We start from the raw sequence: 17,840 nt of genomic DNA on the forward strand, positions 1-17,840 counted from the left end.
GACTATAATTCTAAATTACTAATTCTACTATTTGGTATTTAAATATTACTTTTATCAATACAAACTTAATGAATTAGATCTCTCTTATTTTGAGGAATTGAACCAAAATCCATGAACCAATTTAATTCCAAATAAGTTGTGATTTGCCTGAAAATACAACCTTAGGATGAATATCATTTACATATTTTGTTCATTTTGTATAACTTAACTTCCAACTATTAAAAATATGTAGAGCCTACAGTGGAAACATTGACTGTTAAAATAACTTTTAACTTATACACAAGTTTACAGGTGTTACCTTCACCTATATGAGAAGCAACACAATTTAGTGGAAAATAGGAATGGTCAGGAATTAGAAGACTTGGTGTCCAAGTCCCATGTGGTATAAATCAAGTAGCTCTGAGAACACATTGGTTGACTAGATTCCTTAATTCACACTTCTGTAATGAAGGGATGGTAATTATTTACCTCTACTATGATGGAAGTTTGTATTAAAAACTGATAAAGTGCTTTGTTAGTTATCAAATAATATATAAATTGATACAAAGATAATTTGCTTTCAATTCAAAAAAGTGCTTTACGCACTGCTGCTTCTAAATTCTACTTAACTCTTTGTTTCTTTTTTTCTTTTCTCCTCCTCCTCCTCCTCCTCCTCCTCCTCCTCTTCCTCCTCCTCCTCTTCCTCTTCCTCCTCCTCTTCTTCTTCTTCTTCTTCTTCATGAAGGATCAAAGAAGACTTTTAAAAAGAATTATTTGATTATGTATGTTGTCTTTTTCCCAATTCAATGTATCATAATTTTCTCCAGTCTCTTTAGGCTACATGAATTGGCAGTTAAGTATGGTCAGCAGTTTGAAATATAAAAGGCAATTAGACTCCACACACATATATTGTATTCAAAAATACAATTCACAGGAATGTCAATACTAATTATGCAGTGGATGGGACAAAATCACAACAGGCAACTTTATTTTTAGAATTTGATTCAAAAATCAAGAAAATAAATAAATAAAAGGTGCCAAGTCTCTATGTGTTAGTACACAAAATAAACCAAAAATACATCTACATTTACCATGGGATCATTTGAATGATTTGCAAATGGTCTGATTGGGGAACATATGATTTACAACACGGGAACTCTTTTAATAACCATAGAATTAAATGCACTGCACTTTAGGTCACCTAGACTAGGTTAGCAAGAATGAGCAAAGTGGCAGGTCCAAAAGGCAACCTCCAAACATCTTTCTCAGATGGAGACTTTGGTAATAATCTGTGGTTAAAAAACAAAACAAAACAAAACAAAACACCAACTCCTATTCTTCTTGATGTTAGATGGTCATTTTGTCCATTTTTCTCCTATGATGATCCCATCTGAAATACTTCAATTATTTGGAAGACATTCCAAGTCCACAGAACAGCAGACTCTCCCATTCTGTATATTAAAGAAACAAGTGTTAGCCAATTGAGACATAGACTATAAAGCGATTATCAGTCTCCAATTTTTATGTTCAAAATGACCTTCTGTAATTTGAGACAAGTTCCAGGAATGCGATAGAATGATGACTAGAAAAAAGGCTGGAAAAATGCTAGAACAGGTACAGAAGGGACGGGAGCCCCGATAGACTACCCACATTCCCTCAGTGAAAACTGCTAGTCTCTGCTAACAGTGCCATCATATCCCTTGTCTGCATGTAAGTTCTATAAAAACTTCCCTGGTGTTCCAAATTTCCTCCCTGTGTGCCTCACATTTTCAGACTTACTGAAAATAGGATATTTTCCAAAAATAAATTTCTGAAAGACAACAGTTTGCCACTTAAAAAGCTAATCAAAAGTACCACGAGTCTGAAAGAAACCCAAAATGAGCTCCAGAAATATATGTGTATTAAGGAAAAATATAATCACTTCTAGTAGCCATGAAGGAAAAGGTGAACATTCAGATGTATAAATACTTGGAAATTCATTAAAAATAAATTTCACACATTAAATGTAAATATGCCCTTATAATTCCCCTCAATGAATCTCAAAGCTGAAATCAAAGAAATAAAATTAAATAACACATTTGTCCATGTCTCTTGATCACTGATTTTTCTATGGTAAATATACAGATGGGACCATGGATGTTTTGCTATATGAAGTCTGATATATTCTTTTGCTTTTGGGGCTATGTGTGAAGGTAGTAGTTTCCAGGGAAGAGAAATGCATTCACACTTATAGCAGCATGAAGAGGCAAGTTGGTAAACTTCCACTGATGCCTGAAGCTGAGCCAGGATTTGACGGGACCAAGTAGACTAGTATTTTTAACATGCTTAATTGTGGGAATCTTAAACAGATGTTTTGGCAGTGATTTCAAGAGACTAACAATTCAAATTGGCTATAGTCACAGCTCTTTTTTTTTTTCATTATAAATTTTTTTTATATAGTCACAGCTCTTCATGAGCTTTAAAGAGAAGGAGGGGTTGGTTTTTTAATCTTTAAAAAATATAAGGATGTCTCATGGCACCTCCTCCAGAAGAAAAAGGAAATACTGACAATCAATGCTGCAGCAAGAACTGCAGGTTCCCACATCAGCACTCTGGTGATTAAAGCAAACAATTTAATCAAGCATTCTCTTCCTAAATTAACAATTTCATGAAAGACCTTATAAAATTCTCTAGAAGATAAGGTAGTAAAGCTCTTTTCCTCCCATGCCCCCTGCCTTTCTTATATGAAGGTTATAATAACTTAGATCAGCCATAAGGGCTTAGAATCAATTGTTAAAAAATCTAGAGCTTAAAGGCAAGAGAGATTACTTTATTGCATGTTCATTTGGAATTTGCCTTTATACAAGATGCAGCCATGATACACTTAGACATATTAACCTCCCACTAGGTACCATGGAACGAGTGCATCATGAAACACCAGGAGTGGACCTCCTGCAAGTACTCCCTGGTAATTGTTCAAGGCCTGAATGTCTTCAGGACATCCATTTACCTTGCATTTACAGGTTGTGCACGGAGATCCAGCCATTGTCCACACTGAGCCGCTGAGCCTCGAAACGCCGTAGCTGTCCAGGCAAGTTTTTCTGATGTCATATGTGATGTTATCAGCCAGGCAGGGATCGCTGACACAGCGGGGACAACACTCCCCTTCTAAAACGGCTGTGTACTCACAGCTCAAACTGGGGCAAGAGAGCGGCCAACAATCTACCTCTCCGTCCTGTAGAAAAAGAGCCAGAAGTGCCTCATCACTGTTCTATGCACACTTTTAGTCCAATAGTGTGAAAAGTAGCACACTAATTTTCATAATTCTTTATAGTGAATGTTTCTAGCTAGCACTATTATCAGTGCAATGTTCTTCCTTGAAGATCTACTACTAATATCATTATTTTTGGGTCATGTTTTGCTGACCACTTATACTACAATCCATAGAAAGGGGTCAGCTTCTTGTGTGCTAAGCACAGTCTATATTACTTTTATCAGGATACATATGAGCATATCATGGTTCTCAATACAATTCCACATTAGGTTCTGAGCTTGAAGGCTTTGAGCTTGTTTCTCTCCCTGATGCTTAGTACAATTTCGGTCAATAATTGCTAATAAAATAAGTAGATGGAAATGTATTGGATAGTATTTAAAGAGAAACTAATTTTTCATAAGGTTAAAAGCAAAACCTGAACCATTATGATATTCGCCATTATAAGCTGAGTTTCTAGCTTTGGATTCAAAGCTGAGATGGAGCATAACCAGGAGAATCATTTCAGAGTGGTTTTTGAATGCAAAGTGTGACTAGTGAACTTTCTAATTATGGTTCAAATAGTCTCTACATGTCTCAATATCTGAAATCTGTAGCTCCATTAAGCTCACCATAGTCGAAATCTTTGTGCAGTCATTCTGCTACCATGACACTCATTATAACTTATTGTAACTCTTGTTTACCTGTGACGTCATGCCACAAGGATTTGTGCAGGTATAGACACTGTCTATCTCGCTTACCATTATGTCCTACAGAGGCTTGCACAGGCAAGCCCAATTTGATCCCTAGTAGTTCTTAAGTATTATCTCAAATGACTTCAGTTTTCCCTTAGGAGGATGGATATGGAATATGCATTTTTGAAATTCTTCCTATGAAAATTTCATGTACAAAATGAGTACCAGCTCTTCTGACTACTTAATGACCGGCCTCGCGACAAAAATAAATGCAACATTATAGGCTAAAAAGGAAAGTGAACCAATAGTTATGTTGGATTTTTTGTCCTTGGATGGGAATTTGAAAAGACCACTATAATTTTATTTGATCTGGGTTATTGTCCTCAGTATTAAGGAATGATTAAGAATGATGTATTCTATTATAATTAACTGTACATTCATCTGGAGATTTCAAAAATCAGAAGGAAATTTAGAAACTATTCCTCCAAATATTTTCATGTAGTACGGATAGACTAAATAATTAATTTCAACAGCTGCTAAACTATGAACACACAGCTGAGAGTTTCCATTAAAAGCTGATACAGGTAGAATGTTCCAGAGTTGTGACATCCTTATAGATAGAATATCACATTCACTACCATAATGTGTCTTAAAAGGCCTTCCAATTCTCAGAAATTTCTGTATAATTTGAAACAGAACAAATGAGGTTCAGAAACCAAGCCTTTCTCTGAAATTTCTCAAATCTGGCAATGCTACTAGTATCATTATATCACTATCCAGAAAAAAAAACCAAAAAAAACTTTTTTTTCTACACACAGAATCTGACACAGATTTTAAAGGTAAAAATATTAACAATAATAATTACCATGCACTAAATACCTTCTGTGTGCCAAGTACCATACTTGTCCTTTATGTATGTTCTCTAGTTTTCCTAACTGTATCATGAAATAGATACTTAGACAGCCGTGTACATTTGAGGAAAAGAATGATCAGTGAAATGCCAGGACTTGCCCAGGGTAACCACATAGACAGCTAACACATCAGGAACACATATTGGATTCTAGGACTCCAATATCTAGTCTCTGATATCACTAGACTTTGTTTTCTCACATATTGAAATCATTAATGGCTGTGTCACAACAAATAAATGCTATAAGGACCACAAGTACCATTCAAGACTTTAAAACCTTCTGCCTGGGAATCGGCGCCATGGTGCAGTAGGTTAACCCTCTGCCTGTGGCACCCACATCCCATATGGGTGTGGGTTCTAGTCTCAGCTGCTCCTGTTCCAATCCTGCTCTCTGCTGTGGCCTGGGAAAGCAGTAGAAGATGGCCCAAGTCCTTGGGTCCCTGCACCCACATGGGAGACCAGGAAGAAGCACCTGGCTCCTGGCTTCAGATCGGCGCAGCTGTGGCTGTTGCAGACATTTGGGGAGTGAACCAACTGAAGACCTTACTTTCTGTTGCTCCCTCTCATTGTATGTAACTCTACCTCTCAAATGAATAAATAAATTCTTTAAAAAAATAAAAATTAAAAAAAAAACTTTCTGCCTTACAGTGATTTTGCTTGGTCTGGATATCCTAAAGATATAAACCAAGCAGCTATAAACCAAGATCACTGGGCCAAATCTGTTCCAAAAATATGTTCTTTGTGTCGTACACAGTATTTTCAACAGAATCCAAATGCGTTTAGATGGAACTTATGCCACTTAGTTGTTCACAGGCCCCACAGTTGTATACATTGTTTTACAAGCAGCTGGAAACTAGAACCCATGGGCAACTCAGCTTGCAACCCCTCCGAGAGTAAAGGGACAACATCTTCCAGTGAAAGCTGACATACCAGACACCGACACTGCTGGCAGCTGTGGGTCCAATTGTCTCCACTTCGATAGAGCTTGTGTCCATTTTGATCTAAACATTGACTTGTGACCCTGGTGTCACACTCCGGGCAACAGAAAAGGTCAACACTTGGATTTTGGCAATCACAAGCTGTCCGTCGGCAGAAAATCTTCCCATCCTGTTCAGAAATGAGGATAATAAGGTTTCACTGTTAGGGAAATGATGACAGAGCCACACCACAGGAATTACACCATACAGATTCTTATAAACTTATAAATTTATACTGGTTACATATTTAATAACAAGAGGTTGATAACTGCTTTCCTATAAATTGCATGTATAGGCTTTATTATTAATAAGGAATGATATGAAACCACAGTGTTCCCCAAGAGATGAAAGACTATAAACACACTTGCATGTGTATGCATGTACCCATGTGACTATACACAGAAAGAGAAAAATAACTGAGAGTTAAGTAGGTGAATTGAGTCAGAGAATTCAGTTTCTCTAGACAAAGAAATGTCCAGTCCTTAGCAATCATTTAAGAATAGGCCTTTGGTTTACAGTCCACACATTATTATTTTAACTCACTAATATATGTCAATTGTATAAGCATAGCTCTAAATGTCACCTTGGGCATTTATTTTATTTGTTTTAAAGATTTATTTATTTTACTTGAAAGTCAGAGTTACACAAAGAGAAGAAGAGGGAGGGAGAGAGACAGAGAGAGAGAGAGAGAGAGAGGTCTTCCATCTGCTGCTTCACTCCCCAAATGGCCACAAAGGTCAGAGTTGCGCCAATCCAAAGCCAGGAGCAAGGAGCCAGGAGCCTCCTCCGGGTCTCCCATGCGGGTGCAGGGGCCCAAACTCAGGCCATCTCTACTGCCTTCCTAGGCCATAGCAGAGAGCTGGATCAGAAGTGGAACAGCTGGGTCTCAAACTTGCACCCATATGGGATGCCGGCACTGAAGGCAGCGGCTTTACCTGACATGCCAAAGCACCAGCCCCTGGGCATTTATTTTAATCAGCAGAAGCCATGGAAAGTAATTATAGCTACAACATTGAACAATTTGATCAGATCAGCTTCCAATGACGCAATATTACTCTCCCCAAATATAGAAGGATCAAGTCCAGGCACCAATATGGCCAAGTCTATGACTAGCATGAAACAAAAGGAAAATTTCTTTTAGAAGAGGTTATTGTACTGGCAATGAGACACAATCAAAATGCCAGGTTCCTTCCCATGCGCTAACTGAAAGCAGTAATAAGAATAAATGGATAGGCTCCATGGTTATTGTAAAATAAAACAGGTTTATATTTCATCAAGTATGTGAAAATGCCAAATAAGCCCCTCTTAGCTTCCAACATGTTTCAGAACAATGAGTATGCTCCTCTGGTTTCGAATGACAAGTTAACTGCCAAGAAAATAATTTTTAATAATGAACATTTCACATGTGGCTCCATTAATTCAATGAGAATGATATTATGAAACCTCACCTCACAGAATATAATCACACTTGAAACCAATTTTGGAAAGAGAATGGAGCCCACTAAGGGAGAGTAAACCCCATCCTGTCACACTTCTGTAGGGCTATTCCTAAGGCTTTACCTCTATCCTAACTAGGGCAGTCAGAAAAATCTCTATTAAAATGACAGATACATTTTTCCCAGCATTCTGCCACAGAATTAAATGCTTTTATGCACTTTTACAAAGTAAGTTAACTTGTAAATAATTATTATGATATTCAAATTGTTTCTAAATTGTGAAAACCTAGGGCATACAGTTTCAAGTAAATAAACATAAATTTATTCTTATTATGCCATGGGAAATTATAGGTTTTCTATTACAAATTTTACAAATTACACCATTTATTAATGAGTAATTGATTCACTGATATATTTAATCCAGATGGAATGATCACAATTTTTTCTGCCATAAAGTTTCAAAACTTTCAAATCAAGGAAGTGGACTTAAGTAAGATTATTTGTATAAATTGAATAATATAGACCAGGAATTAGCTGACTGATGTCCACTGTCCAGATTCATTCTAACACCTCACCTATAAATAAAATCTTATTAGAACACAGGATCTCTGGTTAATTTACATGCTTCTTACTACAATGGTAGAGGCACACATTTGGGACAGCATTCAAATGGAAAATGTTTGATCTTTTACAGAAAATGTCTGCTGATCTCTGATATAAACTACAAAGTAAGAAGTACTGTAGACTCACTTATTCTACCTTCTCATTGAGAAATTTATTGAGCTGTCATAACCAGTCCTTTTAGAAAATATTAATTTTGGAGCTGATTTTGTTGTGTAGTGGATAAAGCCACTGACCATGACACTGGCATCCCATATGCACACTGTTCCACTTGCAATCCAGCTTCTTGCCAATGGCCTGGAAAGAGCAGAGGAAGATTGCCCAAGTATTTGGGTCCCTGTACCCAAGTGGGAGACCCTGATGAAGTGCCTAGATCCTGGCTTTAGCTTGACTCAGTGCTGGTCATTACTGTTATTTGGGGAGTACACCAGCAGATGGAAGGTCTCTCTCAGTTTCTCTCTCGCTCCTTCTTTTTTTCTGTCTGTCCCTCTCTGTTTGAAACTCTGAGTTTTAAATAAATACATAAATTTTCAATCTTAGCAATTTCCCACTATGATACCTGTCTTATGAGGAGGCCAAAAGGAAGAAAATTATTTCTGCTAAATTATAGTCAAAAGGTATCTTCGGGAAATAGCTCCCCAAAGATAGTCTTCAAACCAACAACATTTACATCTCTTGGGAACTAGTTAGACATGCAAACTCTTATGGCCCACCCTAGAACTACTAGCCCCAAAACTCTGGTGGTAGAGCCTGTAATCAAAGATTCACAAGCAACACAGGTAATTCTGAGGCCAGCAAAAGTGTCAAAACCACTTATAAAGAAATAACATAATTCCATCAATCGAGAGTTAGGAAAGCAAAGCTTCATCCTAGCCCAGCTCAGTTGTTGTGGGCACTTGTGGACTGAACGAGTAGATGGAACCTCTGTCTTACAGAGAGAGAGAAAGGAAGAGATAGAGAAATCTTCCATCCTCTGGTTCACTCCCCAGTTGGCTGCAACATCCTGAGCTGGGCTGATCTGAAACCAGGAGCCAGGAGTTTCTTCTGGGTCTCCCATGTGGGTGCAGGAGCCCAAGCACTGGGCCATTTTCTACTGCTTTCTCAGGCCATTAGCAGACATATGGATTGGAAAAGGACCAGCCAGGACTTGAACTGGTACCTATATGAGATGCCTGTGCCACAGGCAGAAGCTTAACCTACTACGCCACAGTGCCATGAAATAAAAACTGTGAAGTTTTATCACTATAATTTTCCATGAATATTTTCAGACTGTGACTGACAAATAAGGCAGGGCTATAGTTGCAGGTATTGTTGCAGATGTAGTAGCAGTTAACTTCAAGTGAATTAGAGATCAACTTGCAAACCCTGGCTCACTCTTTTGCTGGTGGTAGATGGACTGTGCCCAGGAATGTGGGTGGCTAAGTCCCAGACATACCACTCTGGAGCTTCCTGTCACAGTTCACAGAACAGGGAAGACAGCTAAGAAAAGCTGTGCCTGGCACAGCCAGCTATCAGGATGCACAATTTTACTTCTGTCATTTCTCCCATGTGATGTTACTTCTATATTTCTCTTTTAGGTTCGCATCCTCAATACCCTGACCTTTTGCCTCAGCCTAAGTGTTCTTTCTTCAGTTAGCTTCTGTCTCCTCAGATGACCATCATCATGCTGTCAATCTGAACTTAATTGGGCCATACCAATCCGAAATGTAAAATCTCTCATGACCTCTTACTGCTCAGAGGATGAAGTCTAAATTCCATGTCCTTGGTCTTTCTCCAACCTTTATCTCCAGGCCATGATGGACTATACCCTTCCCATACTTTTCTCGTTCTTATCCTTCAGCAGCATTGCTCATGCAGTTGTTTCTGTTTGGGATTCCCTTCCCCCCATATCAGTACTTGACTAAACTTCTAATCCATTTAGTGCCCATTCAAAGTTCATCCTTTCTGTGTCACCTTTCCCTGTCCCCTTTGTATTTTCACCGAATAAAGATTTTACTTTGTATAGAAAATTATTCATGAATCAATCACAGTGTGACAGTTAATTGTTTGTGTATCAATTTTCCTCTTTACCTCTGATATCCAACAAAAACATAGCTCCTTATATCAAAATGTTGTATTTCTTAGAAACAAATATATCAGGCATCTCCATACCTTACCAAGTAGCACAGTAGAAAACAAAGACTTCTTCCTAAGGCCTGGACAAACTCATGCTTGGAAGACCCACAGATAGGTATCTATGCTAAGAAGCTGGGCTCTAACTAAGGTTTAGGGATCAAGCCCACAGATGTAAACATTTTTCTGTAAATTTCTGAGGCCTGGATAATGCTGGAAGAACACATACTCTAAAAAGTTCAGCAATCTTTCTGTGCCTAATCAGCTAAGTGGTCTAAAGATGCACAAAACATTTGCTACTCCTAAGTACACAGAACCTAAACACAAGCCGAAATCCATTTGTGGTGACCTAGCTTTAACCTTGAACTCCATTTATCTGTTGATACATTTCAAGCTTTCTTTTTCAATAGACATAGAACACAAGTAGTGCTATATTGACTTTCAAGAGGGGAAAGAGGCCTTTAAAAATACCATTGCTCCTTTCAACAGTGAACCGTGACCCTCTTTGGGATTGTGTTATCATGCCATTGTGTGATTTGGTTTTATTTGAATTTGGAACACCAAGGATATGATTGAAAAGGTAGAACTTTATACCTCAACTTTGATTTTATTTTCTGGTCCCCAAGATGTTGCCATTATAGCTTTGCATTTGGATGCTTATGTAATGGAGATCTTTCTCATCAAATTGGAATAGAACACTTACAATTCCAAATAAATAAAACAAGGAATATAACAAATAGTTCAACTTATGAAAATGACTTAGAGAATTCGACTCAGGGTTCTTAATCCAGCTCCTAAAACCAGGTCCTCCTCCATCTCCACAACCTCTGGGAATCTGTGCAATGAATGGGAAAACTCCAAATGATCTTTGGAACAAGCCCCCATATAAAGTATAAATATCTAAGTTGGAGGTTAGACATTTATATATTGAATATTTATGGAAAGTTGGTCCTTCAGTAATTCAGTTTCTCAGTCTTTCAAAGTTTTGCTGAAAAAATTAAATGCGATAGATGCTCTTTTTAAGTTATAGGGAACTTTAAATACATCAAGTGCTCAATAAATAGGAGAAATAAACCTAAGTTTTAGTTTAGGGAACTCAGCTTGCATTTGAAGGGAAAACCAAGTGTTATGTGACCATGAAGTTAGCACTTGGTAACGCAGCATTCCAAAGCAGGTACCCCTGAATCTGTTGAGGTATAGGAGACTTCAAGACAGGGAGATGAATTAGATGATTTCATAAGGCTCATTTCAGATTTTATTTTCCAGGTAGCACACTAGGAATTTATCAGGAGAGCTGGCTAACAGGCTACTAAGTAAGTGATTTCTCTTGGTTCCCATGTCCATAAAGTCCGAGATTAAATAGTCCCATTCCAACAGACATAGAAATACAAGACGAGAGCTATAGTAAGACAATTTCAAAGGAAAATAAATAGGCAAGATCAACAAAAGAAGAAATAAAGCACAGGGAAATCAAACACTTTAATAGGGCAATTTTGCAAAGCATAAAGCAAAACAAAGACAGAATTTTATTTTCATAAGCACTAAACTCACTTCCAAATGCCTTAATATAAGGAATAGCCCAGAACTGAGAATGACAAAACAGCCATCAACTACCAAGAGACTGAAATGTGATCCCTGTTAAACATAAAAGTGGGAATAAGAGAGGGAAGAGATGTATAATTTGGGGCATGCTCGGGCTGACTTGCCCCAATTGGTAGAGTTGGAAACATACTAGGGGATTCCAATTCAATCCCATCAAGGTGGCATGTGCCAATGCCATCTCACTATTCCAAGTGATCAATTTCAGTTCACAATTGATCATAATGAAAGGACTAAGAGTCAAAGGGAGCACATAAACAAGTCTAGTATCTGCTAACACTAACCGATAGAATAAATAAAGGGGAGAGTGATCCAACATGGAAAGTGAGATACTCAGCAGACTCATAGAATGGCAGATGTCCTAAATAGCACTCTGGCCTCAGAATCAGCCCTAAAGGCACTCGGATCTGGCTGAAAAGCCCATGAGAGTATTTCAGGCATGGAAAGCCAAGACACTCTGGCAAAAAGATCACTGTGAGTGAGATCCCAGTGGAAAGAACAGGTCTTCAAAGAGGGAGGTGCCTTTCTCTGAAGGGAGGAGAGAACCTCCACTTTGACTATGACCTTGTCTAAACAAGATAAGAGTCGGAGAACTCAAGGGGCTTCCATAGCCTTGGAAACTCATGATTGGTGCATAGGGAGATTACTGATGCCATAAACAGGAGTGTCAATTTGTAAAGTCAACAACAGGAGTCACTGTGCACTTACTCCTCATGTAGGATCTCTGTCCTTAATGTGCTGTACACTGAGGCTTAATGCTATAACGAGTACTCAAACAGTATATTTCACTTTGTGTTTCTATGGGGGTGCAAACTGTTGAAATCTTTACTTAATGTACACTAAACTGATCTTCTGTTAAAAAAAAAAAAAAAAAAAGAAAAGAAAAGAAACTATCAACTCCCAACTTGACTCTCACTGGGATTAAACATGACAATAGGTCTGATCTGATTTCATCATCATTTAAAAAAAAATCATCTATTATTTTTCACTTTATGTTTCTGTGTGGGAACAAACTGTTGAAATCCTTACTTAAGGTATACTAAGCTGATCTTCTGTATACTAAGATAATCGAAAATGAATCTTGATGTGAATGGAAGGGGAGAGGGAGTGGGAAAGGGGAGGGTGGTGGGTGGGAGGGACGGTATGGGGGGGAAAGCCATTGTAACCCATGAGACGTACTTTGGAAATTTATATTCATTAAATAAAAGATAAAAAAAAAATAAAAAAAAAAAAATAAAAAAAAAAAAAAGAGACCTTGTAGTATCATTGTCATTTTTTTTAGAATGAAAGTCCATCTATCTCTTACCATGGAAGCACATCTGCGAGCCTTGCTTTTTTAGATAATGTCAGCACAATTATGAGAAAGTTTCATACAGGTGATCAATTTAGGCAGAGCACTTTTAATCACCACTTTCGGATAAGTGTGGGATAAGGGCTCGTTAAAGCTCTCATCCAACCAACCTTAAACGAACCATAGGCTCTCAGTGGGAGGACTAACTTTGGCTTGTCCTGCTTTCCCTTCCCTGCAGTCTCATCTCAACCCCACCCCTCACTTTTCACTAAGTGCACAATCAATTCAAAGCAGGTTTCCTGCCACTCAGCATCATCATTAGCTGCAGAATTAGAACAGAAGAAGAATTTTTAGACACTACAGGAGAGCCATGAGTCAACAGCCAGAGGGAAAGAGGCAGGGAGGTAGAGAAGCAGGGGAGGAAGACAAAGAACAGTTACAATGTACGCTTCAGCACCTCAGCCTCACCTTGCAGGAACAAACAGAACATCTGTCTTCTTTCAGGGTCCACACCTGCCCGTTGCGCTTCAGGCCTCCTTCATGGGGGCAGTCACCTGAGCAAGAGGGCCCAGAGGGGCAGAGGCAATCAAAGCTCCCTGCCAGGTTGATGCAGGCAGAATCATTCCAACAGGTGTGAGTTTTTAAGGCACATTCATCGATGTCTGCAAAAGGCAAGGCACGGAGCGTTAGAATTTATCCCAAAGGGAACTGAGAAAATAACAATCATTTACAATAGCATTAAACAATACTATTAAACATTTAGGTGGTGCCAGGTACTGTGCCAAGCTGCTCACATGCATTATCTCATTTACTCTGCAAGACAGCTCTGTGTGGAAGTATCTTTTCTTATGTGTATTTCACAAATAACAGAGCTGATGCTCACAGAATTAAATAACATGTCCACTCTAATATAGCTAGTAAGTGGCTGGGCTGAGACCCAAACTCACAGCTGCCAGGTTCCAATTACTAAAATAGCCAGTAGCAGCTATGAACTGACTTTAGCGTAGTCCCAAGAACTATTCCATCCGGAGACGATAAACACTGTTAATACATTAGCAGTTTGCATATGCCTAATGGAGATATGAGTCTTTCAGAAAAGGTGTGAATAGTTTAGTCACTAAATAGGAACAAGTGGGTGATCAGGGCAACCCTGAACCCGTTAGACTGCTCCCAGATCCTAGGGCCAAGGATTACAGAAGTGGGAGCTGCGCATTGCCTACCATTCTCAGGGACAGGCAACATTTTAGTCCTCATCAAAAAGTATCATAGCTGCAATAGGCTATGACATGGATTCTGATTAAAGATATGAAAGATGTCATCAAAAAGTTCACAGAAAATGCACATTATGCATTTCCTGGACATGCAGTGCACCACTTCAAAAAGTTAGTGGGAAAATGGAATTAAAATGTAAGTTGTGCAAAAATATTGAAATCCATGCATATATTTTTCTTCCTTTTTATATCTTTAATTTATTTACTCCTTAATGTTTCATTACATTTTATTTATTAATATATAGAGAACAGATTCTCCATGAATTTCAGGGATACGATTCTAAGAACACAACATACTTTCCTCCCTCCATCCCTCTCTACCTCCTCCTTCCTTTTTTTTTTTCTTTTAACTTTTTTGTGATAACATACCTGCAGTTTACTTTATAATCACAGGCTCATTGCTTCTATAAAAAAGAGCTCTGTAAGTAAAAACTAGATAAAGAACTGTACTGCAGCAGTATACACAAGAGTTACAGACAACAATCCAATCACAAGATGTCAGTTTCACATGATATACATTAAGAGTTTTTTGGGAACCTTATTTTAGCTACACGAAATCAGAGAAAACAGGATATTTGTATTTTGAAGTCTGGCTTATTTCACTAAACATAATGGTTTCCAGTTACATTTATTTTGTTGCAAAAGAAAGGATTTCATTCTTTTCATGAGTGAGTAATATTCTATCATGTGAATGTACGACATTTTCTTTATCTAGTCATAAGGTGAAGGAATCTGGGTTGATTCTAAATCTTAGTTATTGTGAATCAAGCTGCTATAATATGGGAGTACAGATAACTCTTTCATATGCTGATTTCATTTCCTTTGGGTATATCTCCAGGAGTAGAAGATCTATTATATGGAAGATCTATTTTCCATTTTATGCAGAATCTCCAGAATATCATCAACAAAAAATGGTTTTACTAGTTACAATGCCACCAACAGTGTATTGAGGTACTTTTTTCTCCACATCCTTTTCAACAGTTGCTATTTTTTGGTTTTTGATGATGGCCATTCTAATTGGGGTAGGAGAAACTTCATTGAGGTTTTTATTTGCATTTCCCAGTTGGCTAGTGATCCTGAGCATTTTTCACATGTCTGTTGTCCATTTGTATTTCAGCCTTTGAAAAATGACTGTTCATGTCCTTTGCCCATTTCTTTTTTTTTTAAAGATTTATTTTATTTATTTGAAAGGCAGAGTTACAGAAGAGAGAGCGAGAAACAGAGAATCTTTTATTTACTGTTTTCACTCCTCAAATGGCCATAACATCCAGGGCTGAGGCATGCTGAAGCCAGGAACTCAGAGCTTCTTCCAGGTCTCTACGTGGGTGCAGGGACGAAAGCACTTTGGCCATTTTCCACTGCTTTCACAGGTGCATTAGCAGGACACTGGATCAGAACTGGAGCATCCAGGACTTGAACTGGTGCCCATATGGGATGCTCGCACTGCAGGCAGCAGCTTAACTCACTACACAACAATGTTGCCCCCTTTGCCCATTTCTTAACTGGATCGTTTCCTTTGTTGTTGGTGAGTATCTTGAGATATTTATATATCCTGGAGAGTAATCCTTTATCAGATATAATGTTTGCAAATATTTTTTGCAACAATACAGTCTGTTGCTTCTTCCTTTTTTGAGTGTTTTCTTTACTGTGCAGTAGCTTTTAGCTCAAAAAAATCCCATTTGTCTATTTTTGCTTTTACTGCCTATGCTTCTGGGGTCTATCCAAGAAGTCCTTGCCTATGCAAATGCCTTCAAGTGTTTCCCCAATATTTTCTTCTTCTTCTAGGAATTTGATGGATTCAATTCTTAGGTTTAGGTCCTTGATTCATTGTGATTTGAGTTTTGTATGATGTATAGGTAGGGCTCTTTCTTCATACTTCTGCACACAGAGATGCAATTTCCCCAACATCATTTATTGAAGAGATTGACCTTTTTCCAGGGAGTGATTTTAGCTTGTTTGTCAAAGATTAGTTGGTTGTAGATGTTGGACTCATTTCTGGGGTTTCTATTCTGTTCCATTGGTTCACATATCCATTTGTGTGCCAGTATCAGGCTGTTTTGATCTGGTAGCGTGATGCTTCCAAGATTGTTTTTACTGTTTAAGTTGCTCTAATTATTCAGGGTTTTTTGTACTTCCATATGGCTTTGTGGATTATTTTTTTTCTAGATCTGAGAAGAATGTCATTGGTATTTGGAATAGGATTTGTATTGAACCTGTAAATTTCTTTGATAGTAGGGACATTTTAATATTAATTCTTCCAATTCACGAACATGGAATATTTTTTTCCATTTTTTGTATCTTTATCTATTACTTTCCTTAGTGCTTATAATTTTCATTCTAGAGATTTTTTACCTCCTTGGTTAAATTTATTCCATGGTATTTACATTTTTGCAGCTCTTGTGAATGGAACTAATATTACAAGTTCTTTGTCAGCCATGGCATTGTCTGTGTATACAAAGGCTTTGATTTTTGTGTTTATTTTATATTCTCCAATTTTACCAAGCTCTTGTAGGAGCTCTGTCGCTCCCCGTCTTCGTGGAGGAATGACACTAAGCCCTGCCTAGGCTTCACATCCGAGTCACGGCACCATTATGTCGCTCCCCCTCTTCGTGGAGGAACGACACAGAACCCTGCGCTGTTCTTTCGTCTGCTCGGCCCTCCCCGGGTTTGCTGCTGGTTCTTCCCGGGTTGGCTACCGACCCTTCCACCTCCGTGGAAGGGCGGTTCCCCCTGGCCACTTTCCCCACTTCCGCAGGGGAGCGGCACACCGCCGGCCCGCTCTCTCGGGGGCTGCACAGGTGTTCCCCTTAGATGTTCCTGGTGCATGCTGTCTCTCTCCTCCTTTATAGTCCTCTTCCACCAATCCCAACTCGGCTGCCCACACGCCGAGTACGCTGCTCTCCTCCAATCAGGAGCAAGTCCTACAGTTTATTGGCTGAACTGGAGGCAGCTGTGTAGAAGCTGTTTTCTCCTCTCCCAGCGCCATATTGTGGGAGAACAGATGCATAGAATAAGTCTTAATTCCAGTAACTTAGTCTAGTCCGAGTTGCTCCCCACAGAGCTCCAATAGTGGAGTTTTTTCATTCCCTTATTAAAGGATCATGGCATTTGTAAACAGGGATAATTAATACTTTCCTCTTTCTAATTTGTATCCATTTGATTTCTTTTTTCTTTTTTCCCCTATTGGCTATGGCTAATACTTCGTGAACCGTATTGAAAATTAATGGTGAAAGTTGGCATCCTTGTCTGGTTTTGGGTCTTAGTAGACACGCTTCCATCTTTCCCCCATTCAGTATGATGCTGGCTGTGGGTTTCTCATATGTTGCCTTGATTTTATTTTGGTAAGTCCTCTGTATATCCAATTTGGTTAAGGTTTTTTATCATGAAAGGTTGTTGTATTTTATCACATGCATCTATTGATAAAATCATAGGTTTTTATTCTTTAATTTGTTAATGTGATTTATCGTGATTATTGTTTTACGTGTGTTGCATCATCCCTGTATCCCTGGGATAAACCCCTCTTTGTCCAGGTGGATAATATTTTGGATGTGTTGTTGTATTCGATTAGCTAGTATTGTATGAAGACTTCTGCATCTTTGTTCATCGGGGATATGAGTCAATAATTTTCTTTCTTTGTTGTATCTTTTTCTGGTTTTGCAATTAAAGTGATGTTGGCTTCATAGAAGGAGTTTGGAAATTGCCCTGCCTTTCAATTTCTCT

General features: G+C 38.4%; 1 protein-coding gene across 2 annotated transcripts in view; it reads right to left on the reverse strand.

Annotated features, from left to right (window-relative positions):
* Positions 1–940: 940 nt before the first annotated feature.
* NELL1 (neural EGFL like 1) overlaps positions 941–17,840 on the reverse strand; it is a 1,050,155-nt gene continuing 1,033,255 nt past the window's right edge. For both annotated transcript variants that reach the window (XM_002708986.6, XM_002708985.6), the window contains 4 exons: positions 13,318–13,511; positions 5,744–5,920; positions 2,969–3,193; positions 941–1,430 (listed from right to left, as the gene is read on the reverse strand). In XM_002708986.6, the coding sequence (XP_002709032.4) occupies positions 1,380–1,430; positions 2,969–3,193; positions 5,744–5,920; positions 13,318–13,511 (647 nt within the window). In that variant the 3' untranslated portion in view covers positions 941–1,379. The remainder of the gene's footprint in view (positions 1,431–2,968; positions 3,194–5,743; positions 5,921–13,317; positions 13,512–17,840) is intronic.

The sequence above is a fragment of the Oryctolagus cuniculus genome, chromosome 1 (genome assembly GCF_051225735.1).
Source record: "Oryctolagus cuniculus isolate XC-2025 breed Fujian yellow rabbit chromosome 1, ASM5122573v1, whole genome shotgun sequence".
Classification (NCBI taxonomy): Eukaryota; Metazoa; Chordata; class Mammalia; order Lagomorpha; family Leporidae; genus Oryctolagus; species Oryctolagus cuniculus.